This window comes from Motacilla alba, chromosome 20 (genome assembly GCF_015832195.1).
Source record: "Motacilla alba alba isolate MOTALB_02 chromosome 20, Motacilla_alba_V1.0_pri, whole genome shotgun sequence".
Classification (NCBI taxonomy): Eukaryota; Metazoa; Chordata; class Aves; order Passeriformes; family Motacillidae; genus Motacilla; species Motacilla alba.
In genome coordinates, this window is record NC_052035.1 from 8,343,835 (window position 1) to 8,365,426 (window position 21,592).

General features: G+C 57.8%; 1 protein-coding gene and 1 long non-coding RNA gene across 4 annotated transcripts; one reads left to right on the top strand and one right to left on the bottom strand.

The window, feature by feature from the left end:
* Window positions 1-1,686: 1,686 nt before the first annotated feature.
* LOC119710040 lies at window positions 1,687-11,440 on the bottom strand. Its single transcript, XR_005259488.1, has 3 exons — window positions 10,646-11,440; window positions 8,145-8,276; window positions 1,687-2,717 (listed from the first exon to the last, which is right to left on the bottom strand). It is a non-coding gene; the product is annotated as an uncharacterized LOC119710040 (long non-coding RNA).
* On the top strand, window positions 9,747-21,262 carry LOC119710031 (tyrosine-protein phosphatase non-receptor type substrate 1-like). 3 transcript variants are annotated; one of them, XM_038158502.1, is made up of 9 exons: window positions 9,747-9,836; window positions 10,186-10,315; window positions 16,601-16,960; window positions 17,167-17,478; window positions 17,606-17,953; window positions 18,214-18,312; window positions 18,726-18,750; window positions 19,133-19,172; window positions 19,836-21,262. In XM_038158502.1, the coding sequence occupies exons 2-9, from the start codon at window positions 10,243-10,245 to the stop codon at window positions 20,088-20,090; spliced, it is 1,512 nt and encodes a 503-aa protein (XP_038014430.1). In that variant the 5' UTR covers window positions 9,747-9,836; window positions 10,186-10,242; the 3' UTR covers window positions 20,091-21,262. The 3 variants fall into 3 exon arrangements, with proteins under 3 accessions (XP_038014430.1, XP_038014431.1, XP_038014429.1); XM_038158503.1 differs by lacking the exon at window positions 9,747-9,836 and having other exon boundaries at window positions 9,864-10,315; window positions 18,729-18,750; XM_038158501.1 differs by lacking the exon at window positions 9,747-9,836 and having other exon boundaries at window positions 9,865-10,315.
* Window positions 21,263-21,592: the final 330 nt, after the last annotated feature.

Consider the following 21,592-nt stretch of genomic DNA (forward strand, 5'->3'; position numbering starts at 1 on the left):
GTGATGCCATAGGGACCCCATGATACCAAGGGGACCAGGCAGAGCCAGGAGACATTGTGCCAGTGTGCCAGCAGGAGAAGCTGGAGGAGCATCTGGGTGCTTTGAGGAGGTTGAAGGGAGTGAGAGGGTCTCAGAGACACTTTGATTGTCCCCCAAAAATACCTCATGGGTCTTGTTTGTGCCTGCTGGTTGGCTTGGGCTGGGTCCCTGCCAGAAGAGACAACAGGAGGGAGAAGTCCTGGGACGCTGCATGGTTGGAACCCGCTCCCTCCAATTCCAAATTTATTAGTTCACCCCTTTGCAGCTCCCTGTTTCTCAGGCTTTTCCTTGGAAAGGAACAAAGCCAGAGTAAAATGGTGACATGCTTTACACTGGTTCTGATTTATTTTGGGTCTTACTATTGAATCTTATTCCCTGGTTTCACGGTTGTTGTGGATATTCACCAAAGGGGATAAACAGGTCTGGGATTTGGGGTTGTCATAGGAACACTTTCTGTGCCACAGCCTCACTGCCAGCCTCGTCCCCTCCTGACAGAGTGAGGGCTCTGGCCAGCGTGGCAGGGGTATCTCCAGCCCCCCAGGCACAGCCCCAGTGACAGCTGGGGTACGGGGCAGCCCCCCCATGGCACCGGGACACTCAGGATGTTCAGGGAGGAGATGGACTCCCAGGCACTGCCCAGCCAGGCCCACAAAGCAAACTGGGACCCCCATGCTGCAGACCAGGGCTTTTAGTTGAGAAGAGCTGAAGGTGTTTGGAGGATGCTGCTTTTCCCTGTGGGGTCTCTGGTATCCAGTAGGAGGTTGTGCTATTGCAGTTATTGCTACTGGGAACCCTTCTGGCCAACCTGGAATAATTTTCATTAAATCCCTGGAGTGAAGGGGTGTGGAGTGGATGGGGGGGCTGCCCTTTGACCATTCCTCACCTCTTCAATCACAAGGGGTGGGGGTAGGCAGTGCAATTGAAAAGTGTCACGCATGTCCTTTGTGCCCAACACTCCTTTGGCCCGTGCGGTCCTGCACTGCGGGACACCGTGAGGCCAAGGCTCTGGCAGTGATTAAAAAGGGGTTTCCAGGGCCATGGGACAAGCAGGAACATCCAGTGCTTAAGAAAGACTCACATTGTGCTTTCAGTGTTGGACGGGACATTGCTCAAAGACAATCACGCTCTGGAGCCGGCCCGGGAGGGCAGATCAAGCTGCAGGGCTGGGTCCTAACAGTGCCCGAGTGAGGGTCCCAGAGGGGGTGGGAGAGGGGGCCTGCCTGCACTGTTGTTCCCGGGGCTCTTCATGCTGGATCAGCTGTTGGTCCTGGTCCTCCCAACATCCCCATGTACATTGTAGAGCCTGAAGTGAGCCGCGCACACTCCTGGGGATGCTCCAAGGGGGTTTGTCCAGCGAGAAGAGCTCAGGGTAGGGAAGCTCTTTGGGGAGCTCCCTCTCCCGAGGGCAGGATGTTACGGGGTCCCTGGTGCTCCCTGCTCCTCCCGGCGCTGAGCGACCTTAAAGCGTGGCTGTGCTTGGCCGTGGCCCCAGCGCTGGCTGCCCCGAGCCCGGCACAAGCGTCCCTCTGCAGAGAAGCGCAGGGAAAGGGAAAAATATTGAGAGAGGCAGGAGAAGGGGGAAAGCAGGCGCTGCGGGAGGGAGCACAGCACGGACTGAAAGCTCCCTCTCAGCGGGCTTTTGTTCGCCCCGGACGTGCCCAGCGATGCTGCCAGCCCGGAGGGGCTGTGCTGGCGCCGGTGGCTCCCGGCGATGCCGGAGCTCCGCAGCCTGCCCGGCGCCTCGCTCCAGCGACGTGCCCGTGGGCAGGATGCAGCTGCCTCCAGCGGGGACCCCCATCACCCCGCTGGGCTCGGCAGCGCTCGGACCCACAACGCGCTCCCGAAAAAGAATTCCTTCTGACAGATCCATTTCTTCCACATGGTTCAGGCTTAATTTTATAATGGTATCAGTAGCTATGGCAACGCGTAAAAATAACGGAGCCCCGAGCCCGGCAAATTCCCCGTAAACAGCTCCCGTCTCCCGGAGCCCGGCTGGGTGGGCATCACCCCTTGCCCACGGCTGCCGCGGCCGCCGCGCTTTGTGGCTGGGCTGGGATTCACGCGATGACTAATTAGCAGCGTTAACCGCTTACGCCTCGGGATGATGATTCCATCCGCTAATCCTTGGGGCTAGGCTGGGCTAATTGGGTGGATATCATTAACGCTGGCGGTCAGGAGCTGCCCTTACAGGACTGCAGCTCGGCGAAGGTTGGAGCACCCCTCTGGCAGCCCAGAGCCAGCACGGGGCTGGCAGCACCGGGGCCGGACACGGCTCAGCCCCCGCGGTGTCAGGGGACCGCCAGCCGCATTCACAGCTCCAGAGCCGCCCCTGCTGCACATCCACGCGTGTGCACACGAGGGAACGTGCACAGAACGCGAACGGGCACACGCAGAGCAGATTGCAGCACGCAGGACCCCCCTCAGCAAAGATCAGCCGGTGCCGGCGTCCGCCGCGGCTCAGAGCTCTCCGGTCACCGCCGCGAGTGGATAATCCCAGGCAATATTTTCTAAACCTGTTAGACATCACACAGACCCTCTAAATCCCTGATCCGCCTCCAAGGCTCCAGCGGGATGGCAGCACTTGGCAGCTCGGATTTGCAGCTTCTTATCAGGGCCAGCCCCTTGGAGCGATGCAGTCACCGAGAGCGTGGTGGATCCTGCCGACCAGAAATAATCCCCTAGATTTTTGTTGGAAAAAAAATTTTAAAAATTAAAAAAAAAAAAAAAAGACAGACCAACAGAAACCCCATGGAGAAGCATTTTTCTCCATCCAGCCTCCAGCAGGGCCAGAATAATCCCAGCCCCACAAAGCCGAGAGCACTCAGCCTCAACGGGGCCAAAATAAAGAGCAAACAGGTCAGGAATGCGGCTCCTGAGCCTTGGGGCTGCTATGGGGACAACATGGGGACAGTGACACAGGGACAGCCCGGCAGCAGGGCTGGGCATGGCCCTGAGGTCTGGTCAGCATCCTCTTCCAAGGGCTTGGTCTGGCTGTTTCTGGGGGTGCAGCCCCCTGCATCCCAGCAGTCATGCCATTCCCACCGTGAGGCATTGGATCCAGCACTTTCACAAATGACCCCATGAAGCCCCCACTGCTGGACACAGCACCTTCCTTTGCAGTAGAGAGTGACACAGGGTCACACCAGGTCTCCTGCCCCTCATGTGCCGTGTCTCAGCCCTCCATGGGGCATCCCTCGGGCGATGCCCACACGCCAGGTTCCATAGCACAAATCCCACCTCTGAGCCTGGATTTTAGCACTTCACAGCAAGGGCTCTGCCAAGCAGGAAGCAATGGGCTGAGCTGGCTGAACATGATCAATCCCCCACGTTAGCAGTTTTATTTCCATCCGCAGCTGCCGCAGGACTCTCAGGCAGTGCAGCCTCTCTGAGCTCCAGCCGCCGGCCCGGCAGCACAGCGTTATCTGCTGCTGCAGCCTCGGATGCGCTTTCATGATAACGATTTGCAATCAACAAAGAACTTGGAGAGGATGCAGAAAAAAACGCAACAACTGGCATTAGAAATTGAGATGATATCTCTCTTCCCTCGGCCGAGCTCCACCACAGTCCTGCTGGTACCACCAAGGGGAGATGAAGGTCTTCTCCAGCATCGCTCCGTGGGGCTGGCTGTGTGCTGGGGGATCTGGGTGCTGGCATTGCCACCACATCCCCAGGAGCCAGTACAGTGCAGAACTTCCCCCTCCAGAGGGGGGAGGGAGGCTTTAGTTCAAACAGCTCCCAGGAGCCCATCAATGATTAACACCCAGTTCTGAAATGTCCCTGCATGGCTGGAGCTCTCTGTCCGCACCCTGCCTGCCCTCCCCCCTGTCCCTGCCACTTCCTCCTCCACAGCACTTCTGCTCCTGGGGTTGGGGCAGTGTCCCAGGGTGGGCACCAGGGCTCCCTGTGGCTCTGGAGCCCATCAGAGCAGCAGTGAGCCCCGTCATGCCCCCTACAGACAGCACAGACCTCTCCCAGTTTTGCAACCACTACACTAAGGGTGCAGGACTGGGGGCCACCCTGTGTCCCTGCTGAGCTGCCCCAAGCGGGGTCACTCTTGTGCCCCGTCCCTGTCATCAGTTAAGGTTGGAACAGCCCCCTCAGATCATTCAGTCCAACCATTCCCCCAGCACTGCCACCCCACCATGTCCCCAAGTGCCACATCCACGTTTTTTGAACACTTCCATGGATGGTCACTGCACCACTTCCTGTGCAGCTTAGTCCCGGGGCTGTGCACGTGTTGCAGACCCACACGGAGAGCAAACCCTTCTCTGGGGCAAGGGGCAGGGTTTTGTCTGCCAGGAAAGGTCAGCACAGCCCTGCCAGCACTCGCAGCGGCTCAGCGGGCACGGGCGCCAGCACTGCCAGCCCTGTCCTTCCCAGCCCACACTGCCGCTGTGTTTTCCCAGCCTGTCAGCAGTTTTACCCTAAAACCCCTCACTTCAGGTCAGCCAGGGCCGTTTCCAGGCCAGGCACAGGATATAAACCACCTTTCCTGCTCTGACACAGCCGTGAGGAATTCCCCCAGAGTGTGAGCGTGCTGGGCTGCATTAAGGACGCCCGGCCAATTCACCCGCTCTGCAGCATCCCACGGGGCACCACTGCAGGGTGGCAGCAGCCTGGGAGCACGGCCCGGCCCTGGGATGGCTCAGCTGCCCTGTGGATACTGTCCCTGCTGTAGCCTGTGGGTTTTCCTGCTTGCTTGGTAGATGGTGGACATTCTGATGGGGGTGGGTGGTCTGACACGGGGCTCTGCTGCCACTGCTGAAGCCCAGGGTGACAGCGTGGGAGTGCCACGAGGGCACTCGGAGCATCGCTCCAACCCAGCAAGCCCAGCTGGGCAGGCAGAGCTGTATCCCTCCCTCATCCCCCCTGAAAGTCATTCCAGGGGCTTGGAGGGAACCAGCTGATCCTGGCAGTGCTGGGGATTGATTCAGTGGCAGAGGGACACTGAAATTAAGAGGGCTGGGATTTGAAGCCCTGCTCCCTAAGGAGGGGGCACAAACAGGGGGTCTGGGCAATGTGCACAGAGGGACTTCCTCAGACAATACCCCATGCCAGGAAGCACCTCACCTCCACCCCACTCATCCCCCCACACCAACTGGGCCCCAGAGCCCTAACAAAGACCTGAGAGAGCTGAAATAACTCAGCTGTAACTCCTAAATCACCCAAGAAAAGCTTGGCTAAACCAATTACAGGTAGTTCCCATGAGCCCACTCAAAAGGTGAGGAGCAAAGCCACGCACAGGCTGCTTACAGAGCATCCTCCAGAGCCTACCCCACCCTTCCCCTGGCAATCACAGCCTTAACGAGGCCCCTACAGCCTCTCCAGGGTCTCTCCCCTATAAGGGGGTGATGTGGTGCATCCCTTCTCCAGCTGCAGCTGTTTCTGGTGGTGGATGTTATGACAGGAGTATGAGGGGACAGGTAGGATTCTACTTCTTAACTCTACTTTTAGAGGGCTGTGGCTGCCCCTTCCCTGGGTCACAGTCCATGAAAACCATGCCCACATTAACATATTGCTTGTTATAAGTTAACATGAGATAAACTAATTTAAGCTTCCCCTGTACTGCATGTCTCGGATTAAATTGGCGAGGTACCTAATGAAGCTGCAGCTCCATTTGTTGTGCTGGAAGCCCTAAATATCAGCAGTGTAATTGGTGCTCCCCGCTTCAAGAGACATTTGTGTTTCTCTCCCAGCTGAAAGCCCTCTTTGGGTGCTGACTGAAGCCGAGAGGTGGGGGGAGGCTGTAGGATGTGTCCACCTGGATCTTAAGCTGGAGGGGTCTTGGAATTTGTTTTTGAAGCTGGAGGATGGATGGGAGGAACATGAATCTGTATGGAGGCTGCACTGTCTTGTGGGTGCCAGAACAGACCTTGTGTGGGCCTGGAGCTCTGATGTGGTCCCACAGGGTGTTTTGTTGTGGTGAGCTGTGAAAGTAGCACCTCTCGGGGGGCTGGGCTGGAAGGTGTTGGTGGCTGGGACTGGGCCAGGATGGCTCTGAGTTTCCCCAGGGTGATGCGTCCCTGCGGCACTGGGTTTTTTGGTTTATCAAGGAATCTTTGAGGTTGGAAAAGACATCTAAGATCATTGAGTCATTATTGTGGAGGGCTCCCATAAGTGCTGGATGCTTGCTGGTGCTTGGGCATGGCTCTGTGCCCACAGCCCCAAAACAGCACCTCTGGATGCTGAATTTGGGGTATTTTCCAGGCTGATGTCTAAAGTATTAGTGTTTTTTTTCTGTATCCCTAAGCTGGTTTGGATTTTGAAGGGTGGACTGAGCATTTTGGGACAGCTCCTGAGTCCAGGCGTGATGTGGCCACTCAGGCTATTGGTAATTTGCCCACTGTGCCATCCCATTGCTGGAGTGGGGATCAGGAGGGACAAAGTCCCAGGCACAGAAAGTCTGCAGTCACCTCCATCAGTGAAATGTGATCCATCAGCAGGCCCAGGTTTGGCCCTGCAGGGCAGGGACTGGAACCTCTCCCAGCTCCATCCCCTGTGAATCCCCTCCAGCCAAGGGAGCCACCACTGCTCCCGGGGCAGTGGGGCTGGGAGAGGATCACACAGGCAGCTGATTAAGGCATGAAAGAACAGTCTGGGCAAAACCAGTGCAGCAGGACTTTCCACTGGGATCGCTCTGGCAAGGCTGTAATTGTTCCCACTGGATGCTGCCAGGCTCTGACAAGAGATGGGGTGCTGCTGCTCTGGCTGGGGGTCCCTGTGTGTGGATGGGTGCCCACCTTCTCCTGGGGAGGGAGCAGATCCTGCAGAGCTGCCCAGCTGGGAACAAGGGAATGTAAAAAAGACATTGAGCCTGTGGTTCTGGCTGGGAATAGGGAAGGGGAGCAGACCCCTGCCTGCCCAGCACCCAAACCTACAGGGGTGGCTGAGCCTGGCCCAGCCCTGCCACACGGAGCTCGTGCCTTCCCCAAACAGGTGCTAGCAGCGTGATGCAAGTTCCTCATTGTGCCTCAAAGCTGTGAAAATCAACTTATTCTTGAAATGCTGTCCTGAAACACTGCCCTGTCCCCATGCTGGCTGCTGCCCAGCTCCTGGGGCCAGGGAGAGCCGAGCTCTGGAATCCTCCAGGGTCTCTGGAATCCCCTGCCGGAGCAGGGTTTTTGAGCTGAAGCATGGAGATGCTGCAGAACGAGCACAGCCTGGGTGCCCGCTGGCAGCACAGAGAGCCTGGCAGTGCTGCCCGCCCTGCCAAGCAGTGCTGCAGCCTCCTGCTCACCGTGGGTGTTCTGTACAGAAGGATGATGATGATGGCAGACTTGCACTCCCAAAATTTTGCGTTGTCCCTCTGTCTCAGGCGCACAGGGAGCCAAATGCTCCTCTCCCCCTGGTTCCCTGCCCAGTGCAGGGCAAGGGCTGCCCTGCCAGGGTGAATCTTCCAAACCTCTCGTGTTGGAGCAGGGCCCCTGTGATGCTGAAAGGGCCATGGGTAGGAGGGGAGGCAGCTGAGCCTGCCCATATGCTTCCTAATGGGGAGCAATAGCAGCTCTTCCCGGGAAGCTCGCGCCGCACCATCTGCTCTGTGCGGTACCTTCTCTTGCAGAGCTTTTTTAAGCTCTAACTTCCCTTCCCGAGCGCTCCGCGGTGGCTGCTGCTTGTGTGCGGGCTGGCTCTGCTCTGAAATCACCTTAGAACAGGTTGTCTGAACCTTCCACACCGAGCAGAACATCCCAGGCTGGCTGAAGACAGCCAGGCCTCCAGGATCTGTGCTTCCATGTAAAGATAACCAGGAAAGGTGGCTGTCAATGGCTGCAGTGTGTCCCTGGCATTGCCCTCCTGCTGGGCACCCACTGGCCCTGAGGGTCCCTACTTCTGGGCTTGGGCTGGCTGGGACGCACTGCCCACGGGGTGCAGCTGCAGGGCTTCCACAAACTCCTGCTAATCCCATGGAATAGCCAGAGCTGAAAGTGACCCACAAGGATCAGCAAGTCCAACTCCTGTCCTGGCACAGGCTACCCCAAGAACTCCACCCTGTGCCCAAGAGCATCGTCCAAATGCTTTTTGAGCTCTGGCAGGCTTGGGGCCCTGGGGAGCCTCTCCCAGTACCCAAACACCCTCTGGTAGAAGAACCTTTTCCCAATACCAACCTCAAACTTCCCTGACAGAGCTTCATGCAGATCCCTGGAGTCTTATCACTGGTCACCAGAGAGCAGAGTTCTTTGCTTTCTCTTGTGAGGTGCCTGTGGACTCTTGTAGTGATGTGTCCCTGTGTCCCATCCCTGTGCAAAGAAATTATTGCTGTGCACAAGAGGCCAAATCCAAAGCCTTCTCTGGACCCCTGCTCCTCGTTGGCTGCTCTGGCCAGCTCTGTCAAGGCAAATGATGGCTGTACTGGGCTTTCCAGGACCAGTGCTGCTGGCCACAAAAGTTTTTCTAGTGGGACAAGTACTGGCCACAACCCTTGAGCGCAGCCTCCAGCTGCCAGGGGATTGCAGAGGGAGGTGGCTGCAGAAGCCTGGGGAGTGGTTCCAGGCCCCAGCAGCGCTAAATTAAGGCTGGATGTGCCCCACGGGCGTAGCTGGGGCTGAGGGGGAGGCTGGCGGGGCTGGGGATGCGCGGGCGGACGCCGTGCGCAGATTGACGGTGCCAAGTCACTTCAGATATCTCGGCTGTGTTTGTGCGAGGCTCTAAATAAAACCGACAGCCCTGGCGGCTGCCTGTGGAAGGAGGGAGGGGAGGAGGGGGAGCCGGCAGCGGGTCCTCCAGTATGGCACCCAGTGCTGTCCTCGGGGACCCGGCCCAGTGTGGGAGAGCGATGGTGTGATCCGTGCTGCAGGCGATGCTGGGTTGGGATCTCCCGCTCTGCAGCGCCTACCCCATCCCTGCGAGGGCAGAGGGGACAGTGGGGTGGTGCTGGGAGCTGCCAGCATTGCACCTGGCATCCCAGGTACCTGGCCTGGCCTGGCTGAAGTGCCCCTGGGCTGCGTGAGAAGCTGTGGCAGGTGCAGGCAGTGGAGAATGTGTCCTTGCGAATCCCCTGGGAAGGACTTTGTGTCAGGGAGAAGCAGGGCGGTGCAGGGACACAAATCTCATGGATGCTGACACCCTGACACCCTCTTCCTCAGCCCTGCCTACCATTACAGCTTCCTCGTCCTCAGGCTCTCGTTTCTCCCTGCTGCAGGCTCCCGCTGAGGGGACATCAGGGGCATGTCCCCATTCTCCCAGCGCGCTGTGCAGGAATTTCCTCTGCCTCCCCATCCACCCTATGCCCGTCTGTGCTGCACCAGTGTCCCCTCCTGGCCCTGAGCCCCGTGGGCCAAGCTGACCCGTCCCTGTGGCACCGGCAAAACACCACCCGTGCCTCCGCCTCGGGTCCGCAGCTCGGCTCGGCGTGTCCCTTGGGAGGGCACTGGAGCCCCCAAGGCCGTGTGCTGTTTGTGCCTGTGCCACGGGCTGTCCTGGCTCAGCCCCAGGCGGTCGCTGTGTGTTCGGGACACCCAAGGCTGCGTGCTCCTGCACCCCAATCCCCGCTCAGGGATGCGGGGCTGTGTATTGTGGCCGTGCCCAAGCGGTGCCTGTGGCGAGTGAGAGGATCCGCAACCCCATCCCTGGGGCCAGGGAGCCGCCTCTCACCGAGCACCCCGGGGCTCCTGGCGGCCGGTCCCGGGGGTCCCCTCCCGGCCCACCTTAAGGCAGCCGCACACCGGGTTGACCGGAGGACTCTGCCCCGGGGCGGGCGGGGCTGGCTTCGCCCCCGCCACGGGGGGAAGCGGCGCTAAACCGGGGCTGCTGGGAGCCGGAGGGGGTCTCGGAACTGGGGCCAGCTCCGTCCCTCCCCGGTACCACGGCAACGGAGGCGGCGCGGCGGCGGGGGGAGGCGGCTCCGCGCGGCACCGGGGCACGCGCCCGCCCGGGGCCCCGCCGCGGCGGCCCCGTCAGCGGCCCCGAGCCCGGTGCGGTGCCCACGGGCGGCGGCGGGGCCGCGGGTCCGTGTCGGTGCGTGCGTGTGCGCTGCCCGCCCGCCGCGGGGGGAGAAAGGGGGGAGCCCGGCCTCCTTCCTCATTTTGGGGCTGAGAAGGGCGATTTCCTTCGCCAGCTGCAGTTCTGCGCTTCTTGGTGTTTTTTTTTGTTTTCCTTTTTTTTTTTTTTTTTTTTTTTTTTTTAATTTGTCTTATTTATCAAACCCAGCCGCCGAGCCGGGCGCGGGGCCGCGCTGTGAAGCCGCGGGCTCCGCTCCCCGCACCGATGGAGCCGCATCTCCGGGATCCCGGCCGCACCGCCTGGGCATTGCCCTGCCTGCTGCTGCTCGCCCTGCCCGGTAAGCCATGGCTTCTGCCTGCCTTCCTGCTCCTTTCCTAGCCCTATTCCCCCCTTTCCCTCCCACCCTGCTGCCCTGCTCTGCCCTGCCCTCCCCTTTCTCACGCCGCTCCTCTCCTCTGCTTTGCCCCGTTTTCCCCCTTTTTTCCACCCTGCTCCTGCCTCCTCTGTCCTGTTTTCCACCTTTCCCTCCCGCACAGCTCCTCTCCCTGCTCTGCCCTGTTTCCCCCCTTTTCCCGCCCTGCTCCTCTCCTCTGCCCTGTCTCCCCCTTGTCTCCCTGCCCTGTCCCCCGTTTTCCCCCGATCCTCGCCTCTCCCCTCTCCCGCACACCTCCGGTACCGACATGACGCCGCCTCTCCGCGCACGGTTGCTTTGACCTTTCCGCGGTGACCTAGAGAGCGGCGGTGGCCGAGGGGCTCCCGCGGGGCCCTTGCCCGGCGGTTCTTCCCAAACCAAACTTCAAGGCAGGCAGACATGCCCTTTCCCAGCGAGGCAGGGAATTCGGCGGGGGCATGAAGAGGCATGTTGTTCCCACCCATTTGCGAGCACCCCCTGCCAGCTATGGGTGAGGCAAAACTCAGCAAGCAGCCCGAATTCCCACTTGGAGATGGTAGTGGAAGAGGCATGGGGAGGCTCTTGGTGGGGGCTGCCTGTCTTCTCTGCCAAGAACTTGTTTTTCTTGCTGCCCTCCTGCTTCACCCCACCGTGGGCTCTCTCTCTGCTCAACTGTTGGGCACTGAAGCAGTGGAATTGCAACATCTCTGGGCACCCTGTGACATGTAGTCCTGTGTTGCCTCAGGCTCAGGGTGCCCCAGACCTCCCAGGGGTTCGTGGCTCCACCAGTCCCTTATAAAAGCTGGGGGGACACAGCAAAGGACCAGTCAAACTCTTGGCTGTTTCCCTTGCCGGCAGCGGGAAGTCTCTCATCCCACCAGGAACGAAGCCCTTGTGGTGACTGCTGCTTTCAAGGATGTTTCCTTTCTAGGGTGTTTCGTTTTGGGTGATTTCGAAGGAATTGCTCTCCCTGCCAAGGGAGGGACGAGGTTTTTGAGGCGAACCTGCAGCAATAACGATGCATCTTCAGGAGCATCTCGCTGCTGAGCTTTTTGCTCAATTCCAACCCCATTCCTTCCAGCCAGATCCCACTACAAACGGCCCAGCCCAGGTTCCGCGGGGGAAACCCACGTTCTCCCAAGCCCATTGAAACAGTTACCATCAAAGCTTTGCTTGGGCAAAGAGTTGGATGCAAATTTGGGTAGAAAGCAAATGCTTTCAGCACAACGCTCCTTGCTTTGAGTCGCCTGATCACAACTGAGAAGAGCTGGCCCCAAACTGAAAACTCCGTCTGCTGAGAGCCAAGAAGGCTTTGGCGGTGAGCGCGGCTTCCCAGTGAGCCACTGCGATTTCCTGCGTGAAAGAATAGCTCCAGCAAAGCTCCTGAACTTAATTAAATGTGGTCTTGGAGTAAGAACCCCATTTCTTTGAGCCAGCCATGGGAAAAAACCACCCTGGGGTTTTGAAGTGGTTTGCATCCCTGATTTTAGGTGCAAACGTGCACGTCTTTTTTTTCCATATGGCGAATCCCTCCTGGGCCGTGGCTCAAACTAAGCTGAACTCCAGCAGAGTTGGCCCAGGCTCCCACTGCCGGCTGTTCTGACAGCTTCTGCAGAAGTGAAGGGGAAAAGGAAAGGTCCTGGAGGAGACCTTCCTGTGGGGCAAAGGCAGCGAGATGTGGGAAACCAAACAGCAAAGCCCCATTGAGAAACTGTGCCCTGCAGAGCCCTTCCATGCCGGTTTGTTTCCACAGAGGGTTTCAGCTGTGCTTCACAGAGCCCCTTCCAAAGGGGAATTCAGTTTCCTGCTGGGGCTCTGGCTCTTGGGATGAATTTCTGCTGATGCTGGAGGAGGGGAGCTTGGAAATGGTGGCTGCATGTGAGCTGAGGCTTCCTCTGATGTCACAGATGTGAAACACAGCCTTTACTACAAGCCTCCCTCAGCGCCCCGGGGTCTGCTCAGGGCTCAGCAGCTATCCCCAGGGCTCTCCTTGCCTTCCCTAAACAGCAGATTCCAGAACTTTTATAGGCAGCACCTGTTAGTTTCCGCCCCTGGCAGCCCTGCTGCAGGTGAAATTCCAGCAGGATTATTTTGGGGTTCCCTTGCCCATTGGCCTGCTCCTCCAGTGAGTGACTGTGGGGCTTCGGATGCCGGTGACCAGCTGCACATCGTTTCTGGAGCACACAGCCATCCCGGAGCTCCTTACCCAGCTTCTTCAGAGGAAAAAAAAAATCTATTTTTACCAGGAAGCATCCAAGCAGCCTCTCCTGAATTAAACCCCGGCCTCTTGCAATCTGTTCAATATCAAATACTTCAAAAGGTGGAATATAGAAAAAAATGTGTCACCGACATGGAAAACTTGCACTGCAGCGAGAGCTGGGATTATTTTGCTCCCAAATTAAACTGAATAACGGGAAGGAGGCAGGCTCTGCTAGATCGTGCTCCTGCCTCTGCTCTGGGCTGGAAGTGCTCTGGGTCTGCACTGCGAGGGTGCTCCCACCTACGTGGGAACTGTCAGGTGATGCTTTTCAGGGCTCTAAAACCCTTGGCTAATTCTGGAGTGTAGGATAGAACAGATTACAGGGTCAGAGCACCTAAATTCCCCATGATCTTGGGGGCAGGAGGATCGTGTTCCAATTCCTGGTGGTTTGAAATCCAAGTGTAAGAAAAAAAGTGTCATCGGGCAGCAGGGGAGAAGCAGGAAAACTGAGAAATTGTGGTGTCCCGTGTTTTTGTGGCCTGAAGCCCCTGAATGTCCCACTCCTGCTGCACAAACATATGGTGAGCTGCTGGAAGGGAGCTTGGCTGGGCTCACTCCCACTGGGTGAGCACCTCAAAAGGGGAAGGAGAGGCATCGGCTGTGCGTGAGGAGAAGCTGTGTTCAGGGAGAAAGAGGAAAGAAGCTTTGGTGGAAACTTTGCATTTTCTAACTCGTGTATTCTGGGGTTTTCTGCCAACTTCCCCTTTGTGTTTTCCCTCTGGGCTGTTGGAGGGGGGGCATTGCTCTGAGCTGCTGCAGGGGGTTGGGGTCATTCTGAGCAGGAAGGGGTCAGGTCGGTCCTGGTGTGGGGTGATGGATGCAGGCAGGAAGTGGAGAAGCCAGGTCTGGCTGGGACTCCTGCTTCGCAGCCAGGAGGTACGAGCTGGTCCTGGTTGGGGTGTTCCTGTGGTGGATCGTGGCTGGAGCTTGTGTGTCATAGATCAGAAATCCCTGAACAGGGTGATGTGAGCAGAGCTGGGTGAGGGTCTCTGAGGCAGCAGAGCAGAACAACACGTGGAAAAATACCCCAAAGCCCCATTTCAGTCCTACCAAAGGGCTGCCTGGAGCCTCACGGTGTGACACTTCTGCAGTGACCAAGAGCTGCCAATAAAGCCTCTGGACAGGCAGCGCTGCCGGCAGGTGAAGCCGTTTTTCCCCTCGATCCTCTGGGAGCAGCAGCACTCAGGAAAGCAGGAAAGTGCCTTGCATCCTATTCCTGGACGACAGCATGCTCTGTGCCTGCTAATCCCTGGGCAGGGGAGGCGGGCACGCTGCTGCCCCGGTGAGGAGGGAATGTGATGAGCTCGGTGCTGTGGAACGCATACAGACCTTCCACTTTTGGCTGCAAATCTGGACCCTGGGAGAGATCCCTGCTGCTTGCAGGGATAAATCCCTGTGGTTCCAGAAAGGCAGGACCCTTGTGCCAAGGTAGTGGGGAGCCCTTGCTGCACACCAGGCATGGCAGCCAGCCCCAGGCAGGGCACCCAGCCACACGCAGCTCGATGTCTCAGTGCTTCTGTGGATGTTTCACTGCAAACAAGAAATGAACTTTGGGGTTGAGCAGTGCCCGCCCTGACGCTCTTTGGTGTTGGGGTCAGCTCTGGGACCCCAAAGCAGGCACTTCCCCAGCTCTCCCCCTCAGCACACCACGTGCCTCATGGGGAGATGGGCAGATGGAGAGAGGGAGGATGAGGAGGAGGCGCTCGGCTCGCTCAGGTTGGGCTGTGCAGGCAGTTCTACCCAGTGCAGGGGACCCTCACGGGGGTAACCACTCCATAGAAGTTGCTTTTGCAGAGGGGAGCAGCGAGTAACTCACTCATCTTGGGCACAGAGTGAGTGGTGGGGGTGGCCCTGCCTTTCTGCTCCTGTGACCACGCAAGGATGTGTCGCTGGCTGTGCTGAGTGCTGCCTGCTAATGAGCTTTGTTTGCCCAGTTTGTGGAGCCAGTACTTGGTGTTGTGGCCCCCTGGGTACATGGAAGGGCTGGGGGTCTGTGTGGTTGCTGGCTGGGGGTGTCAGTCTCTCTGCCTGTGGCAGCCTGGTCCCTGCCTGTGTCACATCCACGTGCAGTGGGTTGGCGAGAGACGGATGATGCGATGATGCCTCTGTGCTTGTGAACTTCCTGTGTGTTTCTCAACCATTTATTGCAAAAGGTCCCTCGGCAGCAGGAGATGGAGAAGTTCAGGAGATGCCCCAGAAGCAGATCTAGTGGTGTTTGCCCTGTGTCAGTGCTGCGTTCAGCACATGGAGTGCACGAGGCCTTTGCTCCAGGGCTGCTCCCCACAATTTTGGTGTCATCTGAGAAGCACGGGGTTGCCTTGCAGGTGCCCAGGGCACCACTGCTCAGGTGCAGGACCAAGGCTCAGAGTGAATGACTCATCTGGACATGACACAAACCAACTCTGTCCCTCTGTGCTTGTTTTGTGGGAAAAACTTGTTCTGATGTTGAATGCTGCTGGTGCGTTAACCCTGATGTGGCTTCAAAGGGAAACGCCAAGGCCTGAAGGTTTTGGCTGAGGAAGCTGTGGACTGATGCCCTGGGCAAAAAGCTTTTAACTGGGGCAGTCTGGAGAAACTGCTCCTGGTAATTCTGGCCATAGAGATTGAGTAATTCCACACACAGTGGAACAGTGAGAACATCTGTGGGTACAGCACATACCACTGTGAGTCAGGAGGGATTAACAGCTGCCAAAAATCAGCTCTGGTCTCTGTGACAGCCAGCTGTGGCCAGAGGGGTCAGAGCAGCCTGTCCTGCAGCAGGTCCTCCTGGGAGCATCTAGCCAGAGATTATCCTGCTGGGTCCCAAGGGAAGCCTTGGCATGAGTTGCTGTCCTGGATTTCCCTGAAAACAGGCTGTAGCCAGGTGGAGGTCATTCTCCTCTCCTAAATAACAAGCAACAGGACAGGAGGCTTCAAGTTGTACAGGGGAGGTTTAGGTTAGATATTTGGCAAAAGTCCTACATTGAAAGGGTAAGAGAGCTGTCCAGGGCAGTGGTGGGGTCACCACTCCTGGAAGGATTTAAAAGATGTGTGGATGTGGCACTTGGGGTTGTGATTTGGTCAGGGACTTGGTAGTGCTGGCTTAATGGTTGGACTCAGTGATCTGAGGACTTTTCCAGCCTAAAAGATTCTATGATTCCATGATTCTGCTGTGAGGGATGTGGGGTGCTGCTCCATGTACTTCCTGTGCTGCTCAGCATTACCTGCTCAAAAACAAAGGTCTCTGTGTGACCATGACACTGGTTCTGGGTGCCACAGCAGGTGGATCTAAGGGGTTCCCCCACTTCTCTCCCTATGTGGCTTAAAAAAAATGTTCCTTTAAGCAGTGACCAGGATTGAAATCTTCTGTGAATTTGGTTGCAATAACAATTTTGTCAGCACTTCCTATGCCAATATAAACCCCTGAGTAACCATGGGTGTGTAGTGAGGGTTATCTGGGATGTTACTGTCTGTCTGTGCAGGGAGGTGTGGCACAGGTGACTGGATTAGGGCTCAGTGGTATGGAGATGCTCCAAAGGCAATGTCTCCTTGTGCTTGCTGCTGAGCAGGAACAGTGCCTGCTTGGCTGGCATTGGTGGGGGATTGGCTGTGCTCTGCTGGGATCACCAGGGCTGGGATTCCATGCAGAGATGGGACAGATTCAGGATAGAAAACGTGGTGTCACAGTGGTGACGGGAGCTGGCTCTTTGGAGCTCCTCATTTTGTGCTTTTCTTTCTCGTGGCTGACAATGCCAGGTGGCTGTGGGAGGCAGCCCAGCGTGCGGAGACACGGGCAGCTGGGATGTGCTCCATCTGTACAGAGCACAGCACAGTCTCCAAGCAAAGCTCCGTCCAGCTCCACTGTGGGCAGAGCAGTGTGCCCGTGGCCACAGCCCATCACCTGAGGTGCTCAGCCTGTCCCAGGGCTGGGAGAACCCTCAGGAGTCTGGATGGGTGGTGTCAGGCAAGACTTGATCTCTTTTTTTCTCTAGGTGTGGATGCCCAGGCGCGCCAGGGCTTCACTCTGCAGCAGCCCCAGCTCACCCAGATGGTGACAGCAGGGGAGATGCTCACCCTGAGCTGCACCACGTCTGGAATTGCTGGACCAGGTCCTGTGATGTGGCTGAAGGGCTGGGGCAGTGGGAACAAGACTGTCTATAACCAGAATAACGAGAATGCCTTCCCCCGTGTGAGGAGAGCAATGCGTGAGTCTGACACAGACTTCACCATCCGCATCGTGAACATTCAGCCTGAGGACATGGGCACCTACTACTGTGTGAAGTTTGTCAAGGGGGACACTGGTGATGATGAGGTGTTTCTGCGTGGCAATGGCACCGAGGTGTCTGTGCAAGGTGAGTGGGGCTCCTGGAGCAGCTCCTGATGGGAAGCACCCAGCGGGCTCTGCTCAGGCAGAGAGGGATGGGGAAGGGGCTCGGGGCTGCTCCAGGAGAGGATCCCGTGGCCATCGCCAGGCCCTTGTGTGAGACTCTGCTCCAGGCAGGCCCAGGGCTGGGCAGGGGCCAGAGCTGCTCTGATGGCCCCGTGCTTCTCCCCACAGCCAAACCCAGCCCCCCGCTCGTGTCTGGGCCTGAGCAGAGAGAGAGGCCGGGGGAGCCGGTGCCTTTCACCTGCACGACTGGAGGGTTCTTTCCTGATAAGATTGAGGTGAAATGGTTCAAGAACAACAACCCCGTGGGGGCTCAGCCACCCCAGGTCAAGGAATGGAAGATGAAAACCTACAACATGTCCAGCACAGCAGTGCTGACCCTGCAGAAGGATGATGTTCGCTCGCAGCTCATCTGTGAGGTGAAGCACTCCACGCTGCCGGCCCCGCTGCATGGGAGATACCAGCTCAGCAAAATCCTGCGAGGTGAGGGCTGGGGACTGGCACTGGGGTGTCCTGCTCTGTGGGGCTGGGGTCCCTGGGAGGAGGACAGGGCGCCCTGTGGGCAGCAGAGCCGGGGACACCAAACACCAAGCTCTGCCTCTCTTCCCAGTTCCCCCCAGCGTGGAAGTGCGCGCTGAGCCGAGCCCCGTTGAGGTGAACAAGACCGTGACCTTCAGCTGCCTCGTGAGGGAGTTTTACCCAGATAAAGTGTCCGTTTCCTGGCTGGAGAATGGGACTGAGATGAAGGTGCAGAACGTCTCCTTGCCTCGGAAGCTGCCCCAGGGCTTGTTTGAGCTGAGAAGCCAGGTGGAGGTGCAAGCGATGGAGGAGAAAAACAGGTCCACGATCACCTGCATAGTGGTGCACGATGCCCAGGCCCCTGTCAACAGCTCAGCCTTGCTGTGGATCTCCAACCCAACCCAAGGAGGATTGGGCAGCGGGTTCCAGATGGATAAGGGTGAGTCAGAGCTGCTGGGATGGGGTGCCTGACAGGGTGGCTGTGTGGTGTCACCCTCTGAGGAAGCTCAAAGCCCCAGTTAAAATCTGGTTGAAGGACCAAATCTCCATATCAGGGGGCGGGGGGATGTGATGGTGGCAGGCACCAAGCTGTCCTCCTTGGTGCTTCATGCATCACTGGGCCAATCCCAGCTGTGAGGCTGCAGGGACTGGGAGGTACCACATTCTTGGGCCATGGTGACCTTTTCATTGATGTTTCAGAGGATATGCTCATCTACATCGTGGTGGGTGTGGTCTGCACCGTGCTGGCCCTGCTGGTGGCTGCCATTCTGTACCTGATCCGGACCAAGCAGATCAAGGGTAAGGGAGCCAAGTGCAGGGCAGGGAGGCAGCTGGTCCCAGCCCCGTTTTTCCTCTCTTTCCCATGGGTTTCACACTGCCCCATTGGACAGTAACCCCTTGCAGTGCAGCTGCAGGTCCTGCCTGGTGGGGTGATGGATAGAGCTGCCCAGGTTGTTTGTAGGCTGCAGGGAAAGCTCTGGCTGGTCTAAATCCTGCCCTGCACCTCCTGTGCTCCCCCAGGAGCAGTCCGGAACGAAATTGATTGAATCTCCAGGGAATTGCAGGCACTTGCCTCTGGGAAAATATGTGTCCTTGTCCTTGAAGCAGTCTCTGCATGTATTCTCTGTGCCCAGGGAAATGGGGCGTTTATCTTGTTTCCTGAATTATTTTTCCCTGTTTTTTTTTTTCCTAATTTTTTCCTTCTCTTTCAGCAGGTAAAAGCTCCCCATCTGCCAGGTGAGTGCAGGTTTCTTCTAGTTACTGGGTAACCTGTGGGAACTCTGAGCTGGACACTTCCAGTCCACTAAGTCCCTCAGGAATGGGACAGAGCTGTGTCCCCAAAACTTGTGAAAGGGAAGGCAGGAGCACAGTCTCTGCCCATCTCCCCAGCTGTTGTTCTGGGGATTTTTTGCTTGTGGTGGGGCTGACAGGCTGGTGGGAGCTGGTCTCTGGCCAACAGAGAGGTAGCTGGACCAGCACAAGCCAATGCTCAGGACCTGTCTTGCTGGGTGCAGCTGCAAGGACCTTGGCTTGCACCTGACCTCCCCAGCTGCTCCATCACCAGGGAAAGGGCAACAGGACCCTCCATCCATCTGAGTTTTTTTGTTCCTCCTTCCAGGTTACATGAGCCAGAGAAGAGCAGCGAGGCCACGACCCAGGTGGGTCATCCAGGGACTGGGGAGGGAGAGTGGCCGGGAGGCACTGGAGATGGGAGTGGAGGGTGGTGGTTCTCCAGTGGAACATCTCAGTGTCTCCACTCTGTGGCTGGAGATGGAAGAGAGGCTGCCCCAGGAAGAGGACAGCTGCTTCCCAGAATCTTTTCTGCCTTCACCCTCCCTCCTCCTCCTCTTCCTCCTCCTCCTTCTCCTTCTCCTCCCAGTGAAGTCTGGGTTGGTGCTGCCTGGAGAACCAGCTGTGCGATAGCCAGCCAGGCTATTTGTGGAGTTATTTTGCATTTGGTGACACAGCTACGCGCGAAGTCGTGATCAGCAGCAATCTGTCCGTCCCACCCAAGCTCTGCCAGCTCCCACGTGGGCATCACTGGGCAGTCTTGCCCTGCTGGGATGGAGTGGCTTCAGTGACAGCTCTGGAATTGTGGCAGTGGTTTTGAAGCCAGAGCAGGGTGACAGGGTGGCTCACGATGTGAAGCTACAGCAGGGGGTAGAGCATGGCTTCAGGGTGGTTGGTGGCTGCTGGCATTGTTCCCCCATACAAGCAAGGCTGAGGTGCCCCAGACAGAGCTGCAGCGGGGTTGATTCCAGAACAGGGCTGTGGGTACAGGGCCATCTTCCCAGAGGAAGAACTCTTGGTGCCTCACACAGGAATCCGACCCCAACAACCTGACCTACGCGGACCTGAACTTTGAAAAGGAGAGGAAGAGCATCCGGCGGATGGTGGAGATGAGCCAGCAGTCGGAGTACGCCTGCATCCAGACCAACCAGGCGCCCAACGGCGACGACAACCTCACCTACGCCGACCTGGACATGGTGCACCTCAGCAAGGCACCCAAGCGGCCGGCCCCGCGCCCCGAGGAGGCTGGCTCTGAGTATGCCAGCGTCCAGATCACCAGGAAGTGATCAGTGGCTGCTGGGACCCCCTGTCCTGCCAGGAACAGCTCTGCTCCTCCCTAAGACTGTTCTCTTGGAAGCAGCGGGAGCGATGTGAAGATGCGCTGCGGTACCTGTGTTTTAGGATGGAAATGGAGCCCACAATACTTGTGGGGGTCTTCTCCCATCCTGAGAGACGTGATTTTTGGGGGCAGTTTGGTCTTGGGGCCGCCAGCTCCATCCCTTCAGGACCCCCACCAAGGGTTGCTCAGCCTCAGTGTGCCGGGTTTGCCCGCAAGCAGATTCAGCCAGCGGAGCAGCAGCTCCTTGGGAAGCTCCAGCTGGGCTGAGGGGACAGGTACAGTGCCTCCACACCAGCTCTCATGGGGATGCCACTGCCTGGCCCACGGCTCCCCAGGACCAGCAGGGCCTCCACACTGCCTTCTGGGGCTCTGCCACCACGCCTGGACACCAAACTCTGGCTTTAAAGGAAGGACCGAAGCGTCCGCCTCTCTTCCCAAGTGTCCCTTCTGCGGGACCTCTGTCTCGCCACGAGGCCAAGAGGCTGGAAGGCCATTGAGCCGAGGCCCCTACCCCGCCGTCCAGAGGAGCTCCAGGTCTGGCTCCTCAGCACCAAGCATCCTCATCATCATCTTCCTGTGCACAGCCTTGCCCTGCTCTGGGCCCCACCAGCGCTGCCCCAGGCTTGTACAAAGCGTGCGAGGGCCCCCCCAGCCTGGCTCCCCCCGGGAGCTCCCCGCAGGTACCGTGTAACATGTTTTGACTGTTTGACATGTAACTGTTAATTTTTAGAGCTGAAACCCCCAATGTTTTGTGTTGTACGTGGGTGTACTGCTGTGTACTTAACACTAGAATAAGATGTGCAAAATTAAGACCGAGGCCTCAGTAAAGAATCCCCCAAACCCTACAGAGTTTATAAGAGACTTATATGCTCCCCCCACCCCAGCTCTGTCCTGGGGGCCAGGCAGGCTCCCCCAGCCCACCCATGGGGACAAATGTCTTCCATGTGCCCCCTACCTGGGCCACCATGTGGAGTCTCACCCTCTGTTGGCTCCTGCAGCAGTGGAAATGCAGGGAGCTGGGGGGCACCTGGGCTCCTTGGGAGTGCTTTGGGAGCAATGTGACTGCTTGTACAGACTTTTTTTTTGTTGTTGTTGGGGTTTTTTTGTTTTGGGTTTTTTTTTTTTTTTTTTTTTTTTTTTTGCTTGCAAGATATTTTTATAATAAAAGTGAAAAGTCCTGTGCTGCTCCCGCACATCAGCGTGTCCCTGTGCTCAGGGGGGTCACCTTGGCACTGGGGCTGCAGGGTGGGGTTGGGGGTCTGTGTGTCCTGGAGGGAGGAGGAGAGGAGGGCTCATCCTGCACAGCCCTGTTGTGTGTGCTGGAGGGAGGGAAGAGGAAGGCAGGAGGCCAAGGCTGGGATGAGGGCTATGGTGCTGGTTCCCCTGGGCACCATGAGGGAGGGAAGCAGTGCACCCCATGGGCAGGAGCTGGCCTGCTGCATCTTTAGG